We start from the raw sequence: 22573 nt of genomic DNA on the forward strand, positions 1-22573 counted from the left end.
GTCTCATGCAGGAGCCATTCTATTGGCCCATGTAGTGCTCCCTCCTGATTGGTTTAGGTAAGCCATCGTGTTCTCCCTTCTCTGCTTTTCCTTGTATGGTGCTGAATTTTAACCTAAAGCCTCTGTGTGTAAAATGTGAGCTGTCTCCTTCTGCAATACCTGTGTTCATTGTGTCTGGGTGTTGGGGCAGGGAACAGAAATATGTGCCCTTTGATGCCTCTGGGTTTTGGGTGGGAGGATTGTTTGCTGCTGTGCTTGAGAGGTTAGGGAGCAGCTCTGTGGCATTTTGCAGTGTGGGTTTGAATCCCAGGAGCATCCTCTCTCTCGCCCCTGACATCACATTTTTAAGCAATGCCAAAGGTAAGTGAAAGCATCATTTCCCCCTTAGTGTACGCTTGGAATCCTTTCTGCCACTTCCCAACTCCATGCCCTATGGCAGTGATGGCCAAATCTGGCCCTCCAGCTGTTTTGGGACTACAACTCCTATCATCCCTAGCTAACAGAACCAGGGGTCAGGGATGATGGGAATTATAGTCCCAAAACAGCTGGAGGGCCATGTTTGGCCATCACTGCCCTATGCAGTCACCCAAATGTGTGTTTGTGACCACCCTTGTTGCGTGCCTGGTCCCTTCCTTTGGTTGCTTGCTTCTTTTGAACCCAAGGGTGGATTTCTGAGCCCTTGGTGCAGAAGGGATGTGTGTGATCTGTGCCCAGGGAATTATGTGTTGTGTGGGCTTTCATCCCTCACTGTTGTTTGTTGTGCTCGTGAGGAGCATAAAAAACCCTGTTTAGAGGAATGCCTAAGGACTGACACTACCTGGGTTGTTGCTGGCTCTGCCACTGAAGGCATGAGAATGCTGTGCTTTCATTGTGTGTGCTACAGAGGTGCCCCACTGTCATGCATTCGTTGGCTGGATTTGTGTCTAGGAGGCTCCCCACGCAGAAATTTACTGCTCAGCTCATGGAGAGAGAGAGAGATACGTGGAGGAAATGTTATGGACCCATGGGGGCAGGATTTGGATGTGCACCCCCATTGTCCCTCACACAATTTGCACTGCATGGAGGTGATGGGACCCCAAATAGGGCTAAAGTAAGCCTCTGTTGTCAAAAAATGGTTAAAATATTGAAGAACACAATTGCTTTTCCAAATGGGTGAAGCAAATGACCCAGATTGACAGTGAGGGAGGGAGGCTCATAATTTAATTAATTGTGTGTTACACTATTGGCTTCGTGCAAGCTTGCAAATTTAGCTGGAGAGTGGAGGGTGGCTTGGGGTTAAGTATCACAGGATAATAGAGCGTCTGCACTGGGATGTTATTTGTTTTCATAACTTGATAAATTTAAAAAGTATTTATTCCTACAGCAAGCAATAACTGTTTAAGGCAAAGGTAAAGGTACCCCTGCCCGTACGGGCCAGTCGTGTCTGACTCTAGGGTTGTGCGCCCATCTCACTTAAGAGGCTGGGGGCCAGCGCTGTCCGGAGACACTTCCGGGTCATGTGCCCAGCGTGACGAAGCTGCTCTGGCGAGCCAGCACCAGCGCAGCACACGGAAACGCCGTTTACCTTCCCGCTATAAAGCAGTACCTATTTATCTACTTGCACTTAGGGGTGCTTTCGAACTGCTAGGTGGGCAGGAGCTGGGACCGAGAGACGGGAGCTGACCCCGCCGCGGGGATTCGAACCGCCGACCATACGATCGACAAGTCCTAGGCACTGAGGTTTTACCCACAGCGCCACTCGCATCCCTAACTGTCCCTAACTAAAATAACTGTTTACGTTTACTTTATTGCTGAGAGAGTTCATAATTTCAGTAACAGAGGAAACTGTGACGTCTCCAGCCATGCTCTGACTTGGGGATTGTCTCCTGTAAAGCAGTCAAGCTATTTACAGTGCAGGGAGGTGGTCTCTGTCCAGTTCTGTTTATTATTACATTTACTAGTTTCAGCCATGTGCCTTTTGGTGTAATTAGTGGTCCCTTTTCAGAGGGGTCAGAAAGGGGGGGGGTATTCCCAAACAGATACTACTAGCTTCATTAATGCGCGCTATGGTATAATCATTGTCTTTGGGGAGGCACCACCTCCTAAATAAATGTCCAGCAGTTGTGCATAAGATTGACACAACTTCTGTACGATGTCTAGATAGCCTTTTTCTTGGTATCTTATGTATAGGTATTTGAATACACTGAATTCCAGACTCCTTGAGCGACAATTGTTAAATTTAACTGCTCCCCCCCCCAGATGCTTCAGGTTTTCAAAAAACATCTGGTTGCTTCACATGAGCTAAACGATTCCAGCCTTTCTATCAAAACAGATTACCCTTAATGTAGAGGCATATAAGGTTATTGTTAAGTAGTCGAAGTAGCAGCATTCCTAAGAATTTGTGCCTGTTTATGTATTTACACCAGCGGTAGGTTTTGTATGTACTTGTGTGATGAGAGAGGTTAAAAATCCAAATTTGTTTTTGTTTGCTAGCAAGTGCCCCAGCCTCACCTCGGGAAATGATCACTTTAAAAGAAAGAAAAACAGACTACGAGTCAACCGGGACAAATGCTACTTATGGAAATAAAGGAGAGCACACTTCTAGGAAAGACGCAATGACAGGTGAGGCAGATGTTGTCGCATGTTATACATTCAAAAACAATTGAAGCAAAAGTATTGCATATACCTGTATGCAACACATTTGCAGGCTTTAAGGTTTGCAGAGCATGTTTAGAGTCCTTCCCAAATGTAGATGTGTATTTGTATTGTTTATCATTATGCTGCGATCTGAGCTCCAGCTGACATTTCCTTGTACTTGTGATATTACTAGTGGCCATAAATTGAGCCCGTATATTTTGTATGTGTTGTACATTTAAACAGGTCTGTATTGTAGCTGCAAGCAATAAAGCATTGCTGAGTTAGATAGGAAATTGTGATTTCTGTTCCTGCAGCATAATGTTTAATTCAGTGATAAAGCTTCGTATAGGAGAGAAGCTTGCATTCTAATAGTATTTTTTCTTCCATGGGGAAAAGAGGTTTTATCTGGTTTTATAACAACATCCCCCCCCCAAACAGAAGGGCAGAGACGTGACTTGCACTACACATTTTGGCTTTGTGGTGTAACCCTAGGTGAGCACGTGTCGTGATCTCTAGCTATAGCTTTTACATGAATATCACATGGCTTAGCAGAAATTGGAATAACCACGCATCAGATGAGTAATCACCAGGACTTCATTTATTATCTTTTTATCTGTTTTATCCTTAGGGATTAATTTTTTTACTACTCTCTTTTGGCACACCTCAGTGAAAAATATCTCGTTCCTCCAAAGCTTTGAGGAATCAGCTTAATTATTCGTTGGTGTTAGTTACTGGATATTTAAGACCTGGATGTTTGTGTTGCTTTCTGAAAGAGCTGCCACTCCTCTCAGGCGGAGGCCAGATTATTCTGGGCAGAGCAGGCAGGATCTGGCCCATGGAGCCAGAAAGCTTCTGCACCCCAACCTAGAGGAATGTTTCATGTCTCCTCCCCACCACCACCCATTTTAACTAGGGGGCTGTGAGGGGAGGCAATAAAGTCCATTAGTGGATTTGGGGGGAAACTATCTCACCCAAGCCTGCTGTTGGGAACTGTTGCCTAAATTTGGCCCTTTCTGCCAGTTGTGGGAAATGGTTGGCAAAATAAATAAATACTGTATTTTTTGCTCTATAAGACTCACTTTTTCCCTCCTAAAAAGTAAGGGGAAATGTGTGTGCGTCTTATGGAGCGAATGCAGGCTGCGCAGCTATCCCAGAAGCCAGAACAGCAAGAGGGATTGCTGCTTTCGCTGCGCAGCGATCCCTCTTGCTGTTCTGGCTTCTGAGATTCAGAATATTTTTTTTCTTGTTTTCCTCCTCCCAAAACTAGGTGTGTCTTGTGGTCTGGTGCGTCTTATAGAGCGAAAAATACGGTAACTTGAAAGGGAGAGAGACTGTAGGTTTGTCCACTCCTTCTGGTTATGCCCCACCCACCCAACTCAGATTAGGGCTTAGACAGAGAACAAACTTACTACATGCTAAAAATGAAATTATTGTCCAAATGCACACACAAGAGGGAGGCATCAGCTGACTTGACTGAATCCTGTGAAGAGGACATCTTAAGAGGCCCTGGGCATGTTGACTAAGTCCTGTAATTTGGGAGGATTTAAAACCATGCAACTGCAGGTGGCTAAAGGTAGCTGTGACCAATCTGCCTTGGCCTCAGCTTGGTGACATTCTCCCCTCTCAGCACCTACCCATCTGCCAAACTAAGCACTTGCTGGGCTTGTACTGCTATCATGCCGAAGCATCTGTCCAGTTGTGACACCTTGCACGGTGGCGGCTCACCTTCCATTCCCCACTGCAGGCACAATTTTATATTTGTAGCAAGTCCCTACATGAACCAAAAGTTTAAGCCGAAGGCAACAGAGAGGTGGAAATGGGTTGTTGCAGCTTCCCTGGACATGTTTGGTTGTGCACAGAACCTGTTTAAACTTAGAGCTGTTCACTTTTCACTTTATTGAAATGGCTGTCGAAGTAAGCTCTCCCCCCCCCCTTAATTTCCAAGGGGGCAACATTTGCCCCCTGGGTGTGAAACATACAAGCAAGGTGAGGTGGCGGGAGGCTCAGCTACCAAGAGAACAGGTGGGAAATAGTATGTATAAATATTAACAAAAGTATATAAATATTAACAAAAGTAAATAAGAAGCATTCGTAATGTTTAATTCCAGAGGTGGTAAACCACAGGCCATATCAGGCGCACTAGGGCATTTTAAATGGCATTCCATGACAGCACTGGGCTTGGGGGAAAGTAATGGAAAGAAGATGCCTTTGCCTCCTGGCATCACTGCAGCTTCAAAAAGTCAGGATGCTTGGAGGGTCTGGGGGAGATCCAAGGGAATTTGCAGGAGAGGCTGCACAGATGCAGAAAGAGACCAAAGGGCGGGGGGGAAGGATTGAGAGTGAGTGTGAGGAGGGCTGCAAGGGAAGTCAGAGGGAAGAGAATAAATTCTGGGTTGGCAATCCCAATGGCAATCTTCCGAGGAAAGAATGGAAAATAGCATAGGATGATACGAGAAACCCTACATTACAGAAAAGGAACTAGACAGTGGAGCCCAGGGGTGAGAAAGGATCCCAAACCCTAGTGGTACGGATCCCATCTGGCTCTTTCTTAATTTTTTAAGAATTCCTCCATCACAGCATTGGACTTGAAATCTACAGAATCTCTAGACTTCCTTTCCTTGTTGAGGTTCTGAATGGTACCAGGAATCGGGAGCTGCGGCCATTCTAAACGTCTCATTCAACAGCAATTCTGTTCCATTGAGGATCTAACACAATTTGCTACCACTGATCGCCAAATCCTTCAGGTTTTCACCAGGATTTCAGCTAACGCAGCCAAAAGATGAAACAAAATGGACAAAAGCTATGTCATAGCCAGCGTGGGATCCTTCGCTCCTCACTAGATTCTGATCCATCAAGAATTCGTGACCAGCTGAAAGGCAGCTTCCACATTCCGACAAGGTATTGTGCTTTTAGTGTTGGATTGTAGTGTTTGAGACCAAGGTCGTCGCTTCACACATTTACTCATGGCCAATTCCAGTATCTGTATAATGCAACATTAGCACATTCACACTTCACATTAAAATGTTCCCCCCAAAACTTAACCTGTGAAGCAGGCCTAATGTTGGACATAGCTGACATTTGTGCTTTGTCTCTAAAGTTCATGCCTGGATTTTGGAGGACAGGCGAGACATGCTCGCTTGTCAGGATCTAATTTGGTAACACAGAAGGCCATACAAATATATTAATACTTTATAGGAGCTGCAGCACATTCAAGCTTATTTGAAACTCCCTACCTACAGATTATCAACCAGGCGCCTTCACTGTATTCTTTTTGCTGCCTGTTAGAAATGCCATTGTGAATTTTAATCTTAACTTTTTCTCTGTTTTAATGGCATCAAAAAAAATTTACATCTTTTTGTAAGGGCTTTTTTATTACACTCAAACAGTGTATAAATTTCATGCAATTAAAAAAAATATTAAGCAAGCTCTAGTAAAGGCAAAAAAAGTTTATTGCACTTTATCTACTCTGTCTTTTTCATCTTGGCTGCTACACCAGTGCTTTTTCATACATATTTGACCACCAACCCCTTCTCCCCTCCGCCCCATTTTGCCTGCAATTTTCTCTCTGCCTCCTCTACACTCGCTTGTTTTAATTGGGCACAAATATACAGAGGCAATATCCTCATTGCTGCCCTGTCATATTCAGCACACCATGAGCGATAAGCTTAGACAACAAAGCCAAACAATAATTGATCTACAACAGTTTGCATTATCTGATTGACAACAGAGATCACAAGTCTTATTTGCTTTTTCAGGTTACCTCATCTGAGCTCGGGGCACGTTGCTACCACATCAAATGAAGCCTCGTCTGAAGAGAAAGGGAAGAATAAATGAAAGAAAAACATATTCTCTTTGTGTATGAAATGTATACATCACCTTGAAAAAGAACCTCAACAGGCATGAAAACAAAACAGGCTTAGCCAATCTTAACAACAATTCAATAAAACATACTACAAAATTGCAGCTTTGTGGGCCTTTTTTTTTTTAAACTCCCCCTGGCCAGATATTGTACAAAGGTCTTCTTTCAGATTGCGTTGCATGTACAGATATATGTTTTCCAATAGCATAAAGATATCAAACACATGTGCACATATCCTGCCTCTGAATAAGTGCTTAAGTGCTAGCAGGGAAGGGAGATGATGGAAGAAAGCAGCAGAAAGAATTCCTAGTGGAATGAGCCTATTACTCCCAGGTAATACTCCTAGTGGAATGAGCCTATTATTCCCAGACACTTGAAGGAATCTGGACTAAAGAGTGGGGCGAGAACCCTGAGTTTTCCATTTCATCCCCACTAGTAACAAGATTTGGTTCCAATACTATATCTATTATGTGTTCAGATATACAGCCTCTCCCATGTCACCAGACCTATTATTATTTATTAATTATTATTATTATTATTCAGCTTTACTTGGCAATCTCTATTATCAAGTGCCTCCTTACAAAAATCAAAACTACAACACCCTTGTCCGATTTTTTTAAAAGAGCTTTTTGATTGAGCTGCTTGATGCCACCTCACTCCAAATTTCTAAGCACCCACATAAAGTGGCCTCGCAAAGGAGGAGGAAGAATGAACCCAGCGTGACTTCCATATAAAGATCTCAGAAAGCTAACAAGCAGCTAATGTCACACTTGTCTGACTTTGCCACAAGGAACAACCAGGACCCATTCAGCAAAGGAATAGTCTGGCCACATTGGTAACCTCAAGCTTGGACTACTGTAATGTGCTGCCCTTGACATTGGTCTGGAAACCGCAGCTGCTGCAAAATGCAACAGCTGTGCTACTCACTGGGGTGCTTTACTACATGCATGCTGCAACACTTTTAAATTGCACTGCTTGCCAGCTACTGAACCATGTTCAAGGTTTGGGTTTTGACTTACAAAGCCCTGAAGCACTTGGAACGAGGCTGCCTACAAGAGTGCATTCTTCCCTACTGCCCTCTTGGTATCATTGTGTTCCTCTGCTAAGGCTTTCCTAAACAATCGCAACCTTGCTGTTTATAAGTGATTCACATGCTATTTTAAAAGCCAAGTTCTATATGGCCACAAGTGGTTTGTTTACATGCAAAATGGCGAATTTGCAGTTTAGACTATGATATGCTATGATGTTCCTGACTCTTGGGTTTCAATCCTACTGGAGATAATGAGCCATTAGGGGGTAATGAATGCCACATGCTATAATTATCTGTTCTGTGAACAAATATAGATGGCTTGTAGCTCTTGACAATCAAATTCATTGAGTGACTCCATGTTCTGGTGTATTAATGGAAGAAAAATCCCTTCTGTCATAGCGTATTGATTATTTTATACATCTCTGTCGTTTCCCCTTTTAGTGCCCTTTTCCTAAACTAATAAGCCCCAAGATGCTTAGCCTTTCTTCACAGGAAAATGCTCCAAAACTTTCATCATCTTAATTCACCTTTTCTGTGACTGCTCCAGTCCTGCAATAACCTAACTGAAATGGGGCCATCACCAGAACTGTGTACAGCGTTTTCAATGTACCTGCATAACTGATTGCTAAGAAATGCATTATGATGCTTGCCTCTTTAAACCACGAATTACCCTTTTCACTTGCTACTAGCTGGCTTTCTGTTTGATAACACAATTCCCTTTTCTCCCCCCTTCTCATCTTCAGCTCAGAACACTGGAATCTCTACTTTGTACAGAAATTCTTATGGTGCACCTGCTGAAGATATTAAACACAACCAGGTATGTGGCCAGAGTAATTCATTGGTTTTTGAGCCACAACAGAACATAAAGAAAATATGAATTGTGGGGAGGACATTATTGTGAAGCTGTTCCCAAACTCTTGCTTTATTTATTTTTCAAATTAAATTTATTTATTTTTCAAATTTTATTTTTCAAATTAAAGTGATGGCCTAAATGCTCATGATTTTCATACAGTGTAATTCGAAAATATAGGATCAAAGCCATTTGAAAATAATATAGAATCAATACGATAAACTTAGTATTATACTAGTTCCAGCACAGGAATGAGGGCATGATAGTGATGTAGCCTTTAACGATAAGGAAAGCAAAGTTCAATTATTCCTACCTTTGTCTCTATCACCACCACTCCAGCAGTGTTCCTGCAAGAAGGAAATATATAATCACTTTTTCCAATCAAAGTTTGTATAAAACTATCTGATAGCAATTGTTAATTGTTAATGCTTTTCGGGGAGGGGTATTAATAATATGCATGCAAGGATTCTATAGGATTCATAATATATGAAGGACAGTTCTCTGCTTCACATTTCTTAACTATTCCCATCTAATAATAATAAATTTTATTTATAGCCTGCCCTCCCCAGCCAGAGCCAGGCTCATGGCGGCTAACACCAGTAAAATTACAATAAAAACATAATGGGGGGGGGACCAATTTAAAATACAGGTTAAAATGCAGCCTCATTTTAAAAGTAGCCCATAGATCAAAACCATAAGGGGAGGGAAAAACACAAAGGTCAGACTGAGTCCACACCAAAGGCCAGGCAGAACAGCTCTGTGTTGCAGGCCCTGTGGAAAGAAGTCCCACAGGGCCTTAGTCTCTTGTGACAGAGCGTTCCACCAAGTCGGGGCCAGTACTGAAAGGCCCTGGCCCTAGTTGAGACCAATCTAGCCCTGGGAAATGCCAACATTTACTGGTCTAATATGGAAATGAGAGTAGAATTCGGCAGTTGCCGAAGACCATGTTCTTTTTGAGCAGCATCAGTAAATGTCACAAATACCTGTGTTATGATGCTTGTTTTGGAAATTTACCAATCTGCCATCATAAAAATTAAGTAAATGTCATCTTAAGGCTAAGGAAAAAGGATTACATCTGGTCAATATAATTTAGCCTTGAGATGTATTAGTAAATGTCAGGATGCTCTGCCAAAACTTGGAAGAATTTCTGGTTAATGGTGTTCTGACATTTTCTGTAACAAAAATATAGGAAAAGAAGATGGCTTCTCTTCTGCTGCTGTTTCATTGGGCCTTGCTAATGGGAGGCGCTGTGGTCTGGATGACACATGACAATTAGCCATGATTTGTTTGAAAACTAGCTGGGGTGGTTTTTGTTTTTGCCAACAAACCACAGTGTGAGCCCCCTAGCTTACAGGTCATGGTTTGTTTTACCATGGTTTGGCATTATGTTTGAATTCAACAACCTTGCTTAACCATGGTTTGCTGGGCCACCTCACCCCAGACATTTGGCAGAGACACGAGAAGAGCAACTGGAAAACAAACCACTAGTTGCAGGAACAAGCTATGAGTTGTTTGTAACTCCTGCCTTGCTGAGCAAACCTTGGTTTGAAGGTAGTAGATTATACAGGAGATAATCCAAACATGTAAGGTCTGAACAGGAGCAAAAGACTATGGTTTAAAGGGCCAAAGGGAGGGTGTGATCAGGGTCGAGGGTCAGGTTCCAGAGAAGATAGTAGGACAAAGCAGTGTCTACTTGATTACTTGAGCAAGAAGTTGCTCAGACTGAGGCTTGTGCAACAATTAGAGAGAGAGAGCCCTTGGTCTGGCTAGGCTGAAGTGCAATCTCTGGCCATTATATGGGTGACACCGCAGTTCAACAGAGGTCAGTCCAATGATTCCTCCTGTCTGAGCTGCACTGGACTTGCAGCATCTTACACAGCAGTGCAGACAGAGTGCACATTTTCAATCCAGTTTGTTTTCCTGGCATTCTGTGTGGAATGAACTATTTTTTACCCCAGTCAAACACCAAAAAATATCCTTACCTCTGGACTGCACTCTGTTAAACGTCTTAGACCAAAAGAGCTTCTCAAAATTGAAGCCTGGGGAAAAAAATAACAGTTATTATTATTAGACATTTATTTGTATGCCATTTTTTGTTCCTAAAGTCCCCAAACCCAAGGGCAACGAATTAAATTGCATCTGCACAAAAATACATTAAAACAATATAATACCATCAATCATACCAGCAGTATAGATCAGCAGGATCATGAGATAAGGGGATACATCTGTTGTCATTAAAAGCAGAGCAAAAAAGAAGTGTCTTTTGTGTCTGCTGAAAAGAAGGGATCATGTTTGTGTGTCAGTGTGCCTGCTTCTGGAGTTCTTTAGTAAGTACTCAGGACTCAAAAGTTCAATACATTGACGCTTCGGGTTATGAACTCCACAAACCTGGAAGTAGGTGTCCCAGGTTGTGAACTTTGCCCCGAACGCAATCCGCTTCCGGGGCCGCGGGAGGCCTATGTAGGAATTGCATGCCTAAAAACGCTTCAGGTTAAGAACGGACGTCCAGAACGAATTAAGTTTGCAACCCGAGGTACCACTGTAATTTCAATTAGTTTACTGCCTGAATATGTGAGGCAGGAAGCACAATGTAGGAAGTTAGCTCCTTGTCATCTTGCTGAGCTTCTGGTGTTCTTCCAATTTAATACTTTGAAAACTATTGGTAGTTTATTTCTCATGCTGCTTTAACTGGAGCTTGGAAGATACAGCAGAAAAGTGCCTGGGAAAGGGAATCGGCTTTAAGCTATGTACCGTGAGACATTTCCGAAGCCTTTTTCTTCCATTCTTTCTCTGGTTTGCAGATGTAACCACAGTCCCAAAAAGCTTGGCGACCCTTGCAGCAGACCCTTTGCTCTTTAACCGTCTTTTGAAGCAAAACGTCTGTTAGGAGCAGTAATCAATGCAAGTGCAAAGCAGTCCATTTAGGAAGATCAAGCAAAACAGTGCAATTAATTTGGGGGGTGGGGGCCTAAGAGATTATGAATGCAGCTGCTGAAATGTTGGAAGCATTCATAGTGCCAGCCCTAATAAGCATCGTTAAAGTTATCTTCCTCCCTAAATGATAGCTTGATTCCCATCGCAGCACTAATACCTAACAAGCTGAGGCTTATTGTTCTGTTGATAGGTCTCAACACAGCCAGTTCCACAGGAGCCCACTAGAAAAGATTATGAACCATATCAGCCATTTCAGAATTCAACAAGAAACTATGACGAGTCCTTCTTTGAGGACCAAGTACATCACCGTCCTCCTGCAAGCGAGTACAATATGCATCTGGGACTTAAGTCCACCGGGAACTACGTCGACTTCTACTCGGCTGCTCGGCCCTACAGTGAACTCAATTACGAAACAAGCCACTATCCTGCATCTCCGGATTCCTGGGTTTGAGATTTGGGCAAGGAAAAAAACAAAAACAAAACGGCTCCGGGAACTGTGCATGTGCATGCATACCACAAGACATTCTTTTCCTGCAAATTTAGTTTGTTAAAAGCCTGTTCCATAGGAAGGCCCTGATAACCAAGTGTGGAAAACTTTTAAGATGCTTTTAGATGGCTAAACGATTTGGACATTAAGCACGGGAGTGTCATTAGAAAGGGGGGAAATGTATATGTATTTCTGTATCTATATAATCCCGTCTCTCTATATATATAGATATAGAAATATATTGTGGGGAGGGGGGCAGCTTTGCGGTTGGCCCTTGTATGTAGAGTGTAAAACAAATAGTGCTGTATATTGAATGTGGCTGAAGGAAAGAGGGGAAGGTGCAACAGCCGACGTAGGACCAGAGTTAAGCACAAGAAAATGAATAGTTTACAAAACCTTAAGGGGGACAGCTTCTCACACTTTGTTTCCTCTCCTCATCCATTGTGAATCTAGGCTTCAAGTTGCATTTGAGGTTTCCTCTGTACAGCAAGATGTTTCTTGCCTTTTGTTAATGCATTGTTGCAAAGTATTTGATGTACATTACAGATTTAAGAGAGAGAGAACGAGAGAGAGAAGTGCATTGTGTATATTACACCAATGCCACAGTGTTTCTTCATCTATGGTTCTAAATATTGCTTCAATTTCAAAACTTTGAAATATGTATGAATTTCCAGGGGGGGAGAGGGGTTGTTTTTTTCTTTCTTTCTTCCTTTCTTTCTTCCTTTTCTTTTCCCCAGTGCGTTTTAACAAAACAAAAAAAACAACCAACGGAATATTTAGCAGTATTGTTCGTTCTGATATGTGAATTTGTTTGTGGCAACTAAAAAAAAAAAAAAGGCATTCAGCAGTTTCTGACAATTAACATTCATCATTCCACACTCCTTGTCAACGAAGTGCTTTTTCACTGCCTAAAATTTTAGATGTAGATATTTGAAATAGATTTTTTCATTTATACCAGTTTTCTTTATGATGATACAGTGTTAAAAAGAAAATAAATTACAATTGATCTGTCATCCATATTTGCTAAGAATGTCTATTTCCAAGAATCCTCCATCTAAATACACATTCTTGCTTGTGCGTGTGTGTGTCTGTCTGTGCGCGTATGTATGCCCCCCCAATGTGTGCATAATATTCTGTGTGTATGTTTCTGCAGCATAAAGCGTGTTCTGTTGCAATGTTGCCAGACATGAGAGAATTCTCATCTACCTATAAAACTCAGGGGGGGCGGGGGGAAGGGCTCTCCACAAGATACGAGACCATTTAGCACTCTCGTACACAAATACATAGACTTTCAGGCTTGCTAAGTGCAGAAGTAATCTTCGGACCAACGAGGGGAGGTTAGCACAGAAGCAGTTCCCAACATCTCATACAACAGTATGAGTGGGAGAGTATGCTAGGGGTCTAACATTTTCATCTCTAGTGCAGCTATAGCAGCAGAGTACAGTGGTGCCTCGCAAGACGAAAAGAATCCGTTCTGTGATTCTCTTCGTCTAGCGGTTTTTTCGTCTTGCGAAGCAAGCCCATTGACGGATTAGCGCTTTTAGCGGCTTTTAGCGGCTTAGCGGATCAGCTGATAAGCGGCTTAGAAAAAGGGGGGAGGGGGGAAAACCTGCAGGAACTCGCAAGACATTTTCGTCTTGCGAAGCAAGCCCATAGGAGATTCGTTTTGTGAAGCACCTCCAAAACGGAAAACTCTTTCATCTAGCGAGTTTTCCGTCTTGCGGGGCACCACCGTACAGCAGAAGGGGATTCCTTCCCCATTTATCCAGATAAATTGTGTGCTGTTTCCCTTTAGTAGTGCTGCTGAGGACTTGTAAGGGACTGGGGGATTGTACAAGAGGAGGAGAAATCCTGATCCTCCTTTGCTTTAGGTTAGGTGTGAAGGACAGCCAATATCCTTAGGTCCCGATAGCCTGAGGTGAGGAATTTCTCAGCAATGTCTGGCATCACTGCCCCTACAAGCTGAGAGTCCTTCCTCTCCTCCCTCCCTCCCTCCCTTCCCACCACATGTGGTCTGTCCTTTTTTGAAGAAGAAAAAGAAAACAAAGAGTTTTGAGACTGTGCTACTGTGGACTGATAATCTGGCCACACTGTTCCATCTGCTATTGCCTCTGTTATTTTTTTTATTTACATATGTATATATTAAATTTTTCTCTACAGTGGAAACTCCAGTATGTATCGCCCCTTCCTTGCAGTGAGAGCTGACTGACCATCACTGGGGATTCACGTGGTTATCCAGCCCCAAGTACGCTGCTTACTCCCCCCCCCCAGGAAAGAAGGGAAAGCTTAGCCATTCATCCACAAACTCCAGTGTAAGAAAATGACTGAGTAGTTCTTTGCCAAACATTTGAATCAACAGAGCAGGTCGCGTTCCTGTGAGGCATCAAGACTTGCAAGATTAATGTAACTGCCCTAAACACTCTTGGGCCATCTGCTAGGTGAGGTTCCGTGTTCGTTCCCCACCCCAGAAGAAGTCAGAATGCAACAAGCAATATGACAGAATGCATGGCTGAAAAGGAAATAAAGGTATATAACATTTCAGAGAGCAAACAGTAAATTGATATCTAAACAGTATCCTATCCACCATCACAACCCACGGAAAATATAGACCACTTCTGTTTAATCTGCTGTAATATAATTAATGAAAAATAATATGTTTGAAATAGCGCAGCAGAGGAAGAGGGGACCTGAGTCTCCATCATTTAACAATTGTTGGTAAGTATAAAAATACTGCAAGGACGCGGGTGGCGCTGTGGGTAAAACCTCAGTGCCTAGGACTTGCCGATCGCATGGTCGGCGGTTCGAATCTCCGCGGCGGGGTGAGCTCCCGGTCTCTCGGTCCCAGCTCCTGCCCACCTAGCAGTTCGAAAGCACACCTAAGTGCAAGTAGATAAATAGGTGCCGCTTTATAGCGGGAAGGTAAACGGCGTTTCGTGTGCTGTGCTGGTACTGGCTCGCCAGAGCAGCTTCGTCACCCTAACCACGTGACCCGGAAGTGTCTCCGGACAGCGCTGGCGCCCGGCCTCTTAAGTGAGATGGGCGCACAACCCTAGAGTCGGACACGACTGGCCCGTACGGGCAGGGGTACCTTTACCTTTACCTTCTAAAAATATTGCAGTTCTACATTGTATGGTAAGGTAAAGGGATCCCTGACAATTAAGTCTAGTCGCGAACGACTCTGGGGTTGCGGCGCTCTTCTCACTTTACTGGCCGAGGGAGCCGGCGTTTGTCTGCTTCCGCAGACAGTTTTTCCACGTCATGTGGCCAGCATGACTAAGCCACTTCTGGCAAAACCATAGCAGGACGAAAACGCCATTTGCCTCCCCGCTGGAGCGGTACCTATTTATCTACTTGCACGTTGACATGCTTTCGAACTGCTAGGTTGGCAGGAGCAGGGGCTGAGCAACAGGAGCTCACCCCATCGCGGGGATTCGAACCACCGACCTTCTGATTGGCATCCCCAAGAGGTTCAGTGGTTTAGACCACAGCGCCACCCGCATCCCCTTACATTGTATGGTACTCATTATCATTTACATAGTGATGCAATGCACAGCCTTATTGGAATGATACCGCAACTACTGCAATTTAACATTTAATACCAGCAGTGTACTGGCTGCAGTGCTGAACGCAGAAGGAAAATGGCCTTTGGCCAGAGTACTGGAATACAGTTATCCTTGTTGAGTCAAATTGCTTGAAGCAGATTTAAAAACACAAAAAAGTTGGAAGAATCTGATGCTGAAGCGCACATACTACATTACTATTTGCTACAACCTACGATAACATGAAGCTACATGGCCAATATGAAATTAATCAGGATTATTTTGAGTTTCTAATAAGTGATGGTCGTGTAATAGGACTTTCAGGAGGGGGTCCTCCTGAGTTTGTTAGCCGGTGAGGTGTCAGGTTAATTGTTGGTTTAAGAAGCATGTGACTGGTTGGGTATTCTTAATCAATGATAATCGTTTCATCTCTGCCTGATATTTTATCACCAGAGATAAGAAAATTTTTCAGAATGGCTACTTGTATTAGAGCAGAAATAAACAGATGCAGAGCTATATATTGTAATGTAGATATGGTTTGTCAGTGATCCTAGCACTGTAGTTAACTTTTCCAGGCACACCTTTCCAATGTACAATAAGCAACCCTCTCTCCTTTTGTAGTAAGCTTGGGGGGGGGGGAGAGATGCGGGAAATCTAGTTGGAGGAAGGGCTCAATGGACATAATGTATATGAAATATATATATCTCACACCCCATGATTTTAGACACAAGTTGTTCCTATTTTCTTTATTATTAACTGGATGGAAATTGAACATGCACTTAAGCATGTCAGTTATCAAAAATTATCCAGTTTTAGAAATCAAACGGAATGTTACTTCGCATCCGGCATAGCAGTGTCTTTGGTAGCATTTCATACAGCGATCTGAGCATCACATTTTGACTTGAGTCTATTGTACATAGGAAAGAAATTTGCTTTGGATGGTGAGTGTGTGTTGATGTCCAGATGTGAAACAGTAATGCTAAGGGCCTGAGATGGCCATGCGTGCAACAAGATGGGATTCCCATTAGCTGTAGAAGCAACAACCACCTCTTGCCTTGCTGCTTCCCACGCCAAAGCCCTTCAGGAGTAATGTACCACAATGAGATGCTGCTTTGTGCGTAGCCAAGCAAGCTGTTATGTTTGGCATCCGATTCAAACAAGCTTAGATGTTAACGCTTATTAAGTAAAGTGGTTTACAATGAAAAGCTAAGTGATATAAACAAAAGACTTAAAAAAAACACTGTCGAGAACAGCAGCAGCTATATATTTCAGCTGCTGTTTCTCTTTCTGTTGACAAGAGAACAGAATTTCTGGGTGTAAAGGGACCCCTGACTTTTCCCTAGCTAATAAGAGGACCTTCTTCAGTCTCACATGGGGGACCTGAATGCAGGTTGCTGGTCCACGAGATAAAATTTAGGACCTTTTTGCTCTAGACTTCCACATGCACCCTTAACGTTTGATTGGGACAAGCTTGCATTTGAACAAATGGGCATGCTGCCATTACAGTGGTGCCCCGCAAGACGAATGCCTCGCAAGACGGAAAACCCGCTAGACCAATGGGTTTTCCATTTTGGAGATGCTTTGCAAAACAAATTTCCTATGGGCTTGCTTCGCAAGACGAAAATGTCTTGCGAGTTCCTGCAGGGTTTTTTTCCTCCCCCCCTTTTTCCCAAGCCGCTAAGCCGCTTATCAGCTGATCCTAAGCTGCTAAGCCGCTTAACAGCTGATCCGCTAAGCCGCTAATGGGCTTGCTTCGCAAGACGAAAAAAACACAAGACGAAGAGACTTGCGGAACAGATTCTTTTCGTCTTGCGAGGCACCACTGTATGTCTCGTTCCATCATTACTAATAATGCATAGCATAAATACAAGCTTGACAGGGCATGGCAAATGTAGCCTAAAGAGAAGTCACTTTCAAACTGTCCCAGTTTATATATCTTGAAGGTTCTGGGAAGCCGGGTGTGGACTTTTAGGTGACAACATCAGCAAATGGTTTGGAAGATGGCATGCCTGCCCATTGCCCACATTCCTATGTCATATAACACCATCAGAGGAGTGTTGGGCACGTTCTAAGAAGTTTGCTCTCGCCGTCTACATGAGCCCAAGAGCTGAGCTAGCACTCCACACAAAAGGAGGGTAGGACATGCTCCAGAATCCTGCAATATGCAGTGGTCCTGTTGTGCAACAGATGTTCAAGCATTCCTTGCAGTCAAAACAAGAAAGGCAGAATAGAGAGTAATGTAGGATGGGGAAAACCTCTGCCCTAAATAAAATACTGGGGGGTAGGGGTGGGGTAATAAGATTTTTTATAACTAAAATGCTAAAATAATGAGAGATGCGTGAACAGCTGTTTGGTGCAGGAAGGGCAGAAAGCCGAAGAGTTCAGATGTAGCTGTTGGACAAAATGTGCAAGTCTGAAAAAGGCTGGACATTTATTGAGGGAAAGGGGTAGATTTTTCCCTCCCTCCAGCATTTTAAAAGAAGTTGGAAAGACCTAGGAAAAGGACATCTTATGCAAGGGGCTTGTGCCGCACAGGTAGATTAAACTAGATAATCCCTAAACTTTTTATTGGTTTCCCTGACTGGTTTTTTTTGCCAAAGGCCAAAACTGCATTATCGTTGGCTTCCAATTTCCCTCCACTTTGCCCATTTTTTGTCCTGCAGTAGCAAATACTTAAGAGTAATATTTGAATATTCAAACTCCAGTGACACACCAAATCACTTTCCAGCTAGGCATACGTAAATCCTTCACACCTCCCCAGTATTTAGGGGGCTTTGCAGATGGGTAGGGTGGGTCAGTCGGTTGGTTGGTCTGTTGGTTTTTCAAATGTTACCACAAACTCTTGGCTGTGTCCCCCCCCCCAGCAATGTAATAACCCACATAGAAAAGAGGGATTCCAAAAATGTATAAAATGTATTTGTTGTACTGTAAAAATGTTTGATTTAAACACAGGCTTCATTTTAGACTCCTAATCAACTGTGTAGATCTCTATATAAAAAGCTCATTGTTTTATTAAGATGCTGTTTATGGTCTGAAAGGAATGGTTGAGCTATTATAATACTAACAAAACTGCACTACCATGAGCAATATTAAGCTTAAAAAGTGGACATTTCAAGAGTAAAATATTATTTAAACTATATTAATATTGAAAGTACATTTTGGCAATGTATAAACGCCCAAAAGTTAAAATAAATGTTGTCAAGTTAAATGGCAAAATACTACTACTACTACTAATAGTAATGAGAATCAACAGACTATACTTTTTCATTGTACATGTTGGTAGCATGTACAAAAGCTAACTTGAACTGAGATTTTCTATCAATAAATACTACTGTATTGTGGAGAGTTGCTGTTCATAGTGCAGTATGTGAAAAGCCAAAAGCAAGAAGGAATATATGCAGTGTTGAATATATACAGAAGACATACCTCCTCGGTTCTCCATACATTTGGGACACATGCACACACAAAGTGCTGGTGTAGCACAGTGGCGAAATGTATGATCCAGGAAACCTCCGAACTTCATAGGTCCCCTAGAAGTAGCCAGCTTACTGCATTCTGTATGTTTCTGAACTCCCATCAGCTACAGACAACAATCTAAATTCATCTGGAGGGGAGTATATTGACTCCCCCTGTCTTAGGCAATAAACTCTTGGCCCCTTATTCATGCAACCTCATTAAATAGTCCATTAACACCAATACTTCTCCCATCGTTCTAAAGAATGCTACAGAAATCTAGCATATCGTTGGTCAAGATATTGAATATGTCAGAATGATACGAAGACTGTTCCATTTACTTTCGGGTTCTCTCTAGCAGCCATAATAGGGCAAACATGTTATCCCCACCCACACTGATTTTTATCCTACCTCTTGCTCCTTCGGGGAACCTGTTCTCCCCCAGCTAAGGTGTTTGCAGGCCAGCTCCTCTCCCAGTTTCACACAGCAGAACACAAGGCGCCAGCCACTTCTTCCTCAGCAGATGTTGAAAGCGAAGCACGGACAGCAATGCTCCCTGAGCAAATTTTCTCCCAAGAATTGGTGCTGTTGCCAGCCAGCTGCTTCCAGTCCAGCCTGTGGCAAAGAGAAAAGGATTGGGAAAATTAGGGGCAGGAGGTATTTTCACTCCACTTAGGTCTAAGGCAGGGATCTGCAACCCGCGGCTCCGGAGCCGCATGTGGTTCTTTTACACCTTTGCCGCGGCTCCGGGGCGGATACTAGCGAGGGGAGGAGGCGCATTGTGCGCCCCGACACTCCCCACTGTGGCGGGCGCTGTACTGGCTGTGACGTCGCATGGGGGCGGTGCGTGCGTTAGTCACGCACCGTCCCGATGTCACCTTCCTGCCCACCCGCCCGCTACATTGTAAGGAGCATGTACGCTGGTCACTGCATTGAAAGGGGGCATCTACGCTGGTCACTGTTTTGAAGGGGAGTGAAGAACACACACACACACACAAAAAGGTAACTTGTTAATTTAACGTTTATTTCTATGAGGAGGAGTAATTCTGAGGGGTCAAACAAAGAAATAATAAAAAGTGACAAAAAAGTTATTTTTATAATGACGAGTTTTGCGGCTCCCAGTTTTTTTTCCCTTCAGAAACAGGTCCAAGTGGCTCTTTTTGTCTTAAAGGTTGCAGACCCCTGGACTAAGGGAAACCCATTTGACCTGGCCCACCACCCAACACAACTGTGAAGGTATGGCCTAACCCGTCAGGAAATGTTCCTGCAGAACATCTATCCGCAGATACAATACGCTTTTAGGCATATACTCTGACAATGAAGAGAACTCCTGCAGAGCAAAAATCACCAGCCTTTCTCAAACTGCAGGAAGGAAAGTATGCAAGCAAATGTGGGGGTGCTACACCAAACCAGGTCCTTTGGGGGCTAGTAGGCACTTTCTCAAACTTGCAAAAGTGCCATGAGTTCCAGTCACAAAATAGCTGTCATGGATTGTGTGACATAACACAAAATGGATATGGTTTATCTAAACGAGCAGATAAAACAGATAGAACAAAATGATGTGGGCATGACCCTGCCCCCATCAACCACCCCATCAATGGGAGGGAAAGGCGACAGCATCAGCTACCTCTGCATGCACAGAGAAAAGCTTTTTGCACCACTGGCAGACTGGGAACTAATAGCATCACAGAAGGCTTTAAGAGAATAGTTAGGATTCAGGGGCTGTGACAAGCTGGAGCGATACTTAGTCAAAACCAGGGATGAAAGAAGCTGTCCGTTTTGGCTCTCCCACTTTCTCATTTTTCCGATATTAAAATCAGTTCTACAGCAATTCGTTGGAAAAAATCCTCATGAAAATTCATCAGCATTTCTGAATCTCAGAACTGTGCAATTAGAAGGCACAATGGGGTGTCATCTGGTCCAAGCCCCTGCAATGCAGGAATGTTTTACTCAATGTGGTGCTCAAACCCAGTTTAAGAACCTCGTGCTCTACTGACTGAGCTATCCATCATGGGCTCTACTGCAAACTCCTCCAAATAAACACATTTTTGTATGCAGTTTTGACTAAAGTACACATTTTTGCAAGCCATTTCCCCCCAGTACAACACATTTTTGTATATATATTTTTTGCTAATGTATTCATTTTTATGCACACTTTTCCCAACTATATGCATTTTGATAAACATTGGTTAGTGAACTGCATCGGAAAATTCAGACAAGTGAAATTTTCAAAAGCTAGCTCTGTTTCGGTTCTCATATTGTTTCAGAATGTGGAGGTTTGATAGATTCACTTGCAAATGAGAACAGGTTTTAATTTATTTCCTATCCCTAGTGAAAACTAAAGAGACCTTGGTAAGGATCAAACAAAAAGGTAAGTTGAAGGATATGGATGACACAGCCAGACAAGGATAAGCATGTATTTCTTGAATTTCAGTGGGTAAAAGCAAGCAGTACTTGGTACCTTTACCTTTTGTGGGGCGGGGAACCTCACCTGCTTTTTTGGGAGGCTATGGAATAAATTGTTTGGATATAAATGGAGTGAGTTAGGGGCTGTGGGTTTCATGAAGGGTTTTCCTTCCTGTTTCCCCATAATGTGAGCAGTGGCTCAAAGGGAAATTGTGTGTCAATATGGCATCTATTAAACGGCAGGCCCACATTTCCACTCACCTGCTGCAGCCAAGGAAGAAAAAAAAGGAAATGTTGGATGAGGAAGTTTAAGGATAGAAAAGCAAATTATGTACTTCTCTGGTTCAGATTACAACCCAGACTGGAGAAGAAATCTGGGTCTTAAATTCTTGCCAGAAACTGCAATCAAAGATTAAAAATTGCTGAGATTCACATTGTGAGGCAGAGAATGCTAAATGTCAGGGACACTGCTAATTCTGCAGCTCACTGGCAACCTTCATGAAAAATAAGAACCCACTCTCTTTTAGTTCAACAAAAGCTTCCCTGACTTCTCAGCTGGTGACTGTTCTTATTTACTAATGGAAATAGGCAAGTGGTTATTTACAAGGCTGAACTAATTGCTCAAATAATTTAGAAGATCTTAGCTAAAAAAAGTCTCTGCAACAAGTGGGATGAAATTGATGCACATTCAGAGCTTTCTTAAGAGGCAACCTAAGAACTGAATATGCAGGGTAATGTTGGCTAACCGGTGATCCATTAATTCTGCTAACACCATTTTCATGGGACCATAAGAAGCTGATACAACGTTCATCACACTGCCTGCAATTTCACTGTAATGTTCCTATAACTGAGTTGTGTTTTGGCAATGTTTATTAGATTACATGAAAGTGAAGGTGCCCTTTGTAAAGAAACCAGGCTCCCAGCTATCTCTCAGTTAAGAAAACAGTCTGAAAACAAAACTGTGTGATCTTGATTTCTTTTCTTTTTTATGAATGCCTGTGGTTTATACAAGAAAAACCCAACTTTGTCTCTTAAATTTGCATATTAAAGAACTGCTTTCCTTATGTCGAAAAGAGCTGCGACTGCAGTAAAGGAACATTTGATATGATCATTTGATAAAAGAAAATAAGGAAAACTAATGAACCCCAAGAGATACACTTTGCGTAAGGAAAAAAGTGCCCTTTCTAAGGCAGGACATTCAGAAGAGAGATGCTCCTTATGTTCTTCCAAGAATGATCAGTCAAAATAAATAGTGGATTGCATCACATTTTGTCGTGCGGAAGGTTCCCTTTTATTTTTGTGTTGGGAAGGTACAAAACATTAAAAGAACTGATCACAGGCATGCAAAAAGTTGCCCATGGTGGGAGAAAAACCAAACCCTCACCTTGTGTAAGCATTG

General features: G+C 42.9%; 1 protein-coding gene and 1 long non-coding RNA gene across 11 annotated transcripts in view; one reads left to right on the forward strand and one right to left on the reverse strand.

The window, feature by feature from the left end:
- CTNND2 (catenin delta 2) overlaps positions 1-12789 on the forward strand; it is a 529021-nt gene extending 516232 nt beyond the window's left edge. For all 7 annotated transcript variants that reach the window (XM_082234188.1, XM_082234191.1, XM_082234190.1 and 4 more), the window contains 3 exons: positions 2473-2601; positions 8249-8322; positions 11480-12789. In XM_082234188.1, the coding sequence (XP_082090314.1) occupies positions 2473-2601; positions 8249-8322; positions 11480-11740 (464 nt within the window). In that variant the 3' untranslated portion in view covers positions 11741-12789. The remainder of the gene's footprint in view (positions 1-2472; positions 2602-8248; positions 8323-11479) is intronic.
- LOC309538846 overlaps positions 1-22573 on the reverse strand; it is a 103073-nt gene that overhangs the window by 67769 nt on the left and 12731 nt on the right. For all 4 annotated transcript variants that reach the window (XR_014222384.1, XR_014222385.1, XR_014222386.1 and 1 more), the window contains exons 2-5: positions 19180-19383; positions 10338-10394; positions 8669-8702; positions 6377-6424 (exon numbers count right to left, since the gene is read on the reverse strand). This is a non-coding gene — a long non-coding RNA (uncharacterized lncRNA). The remainder of the gene's footprint in view (positions 1-6376; positions 6425-8668; positions 8703-10337; positions 10395-19179; positions 19384-22573) is intronic.

The sequence above is a fragment of the Podarcis vaucheri genome (assembly GCF_965113315.1).
Source record: "Podarcis vaucheri genome assembly, chromosome: 8".
Classification (NCBI taxonomy): Eukaryota; Metazoa; Chordata; class Lepidosauria; order Squamata; family Lacertidae; genus Podarcis; species Podarcis vaucheri.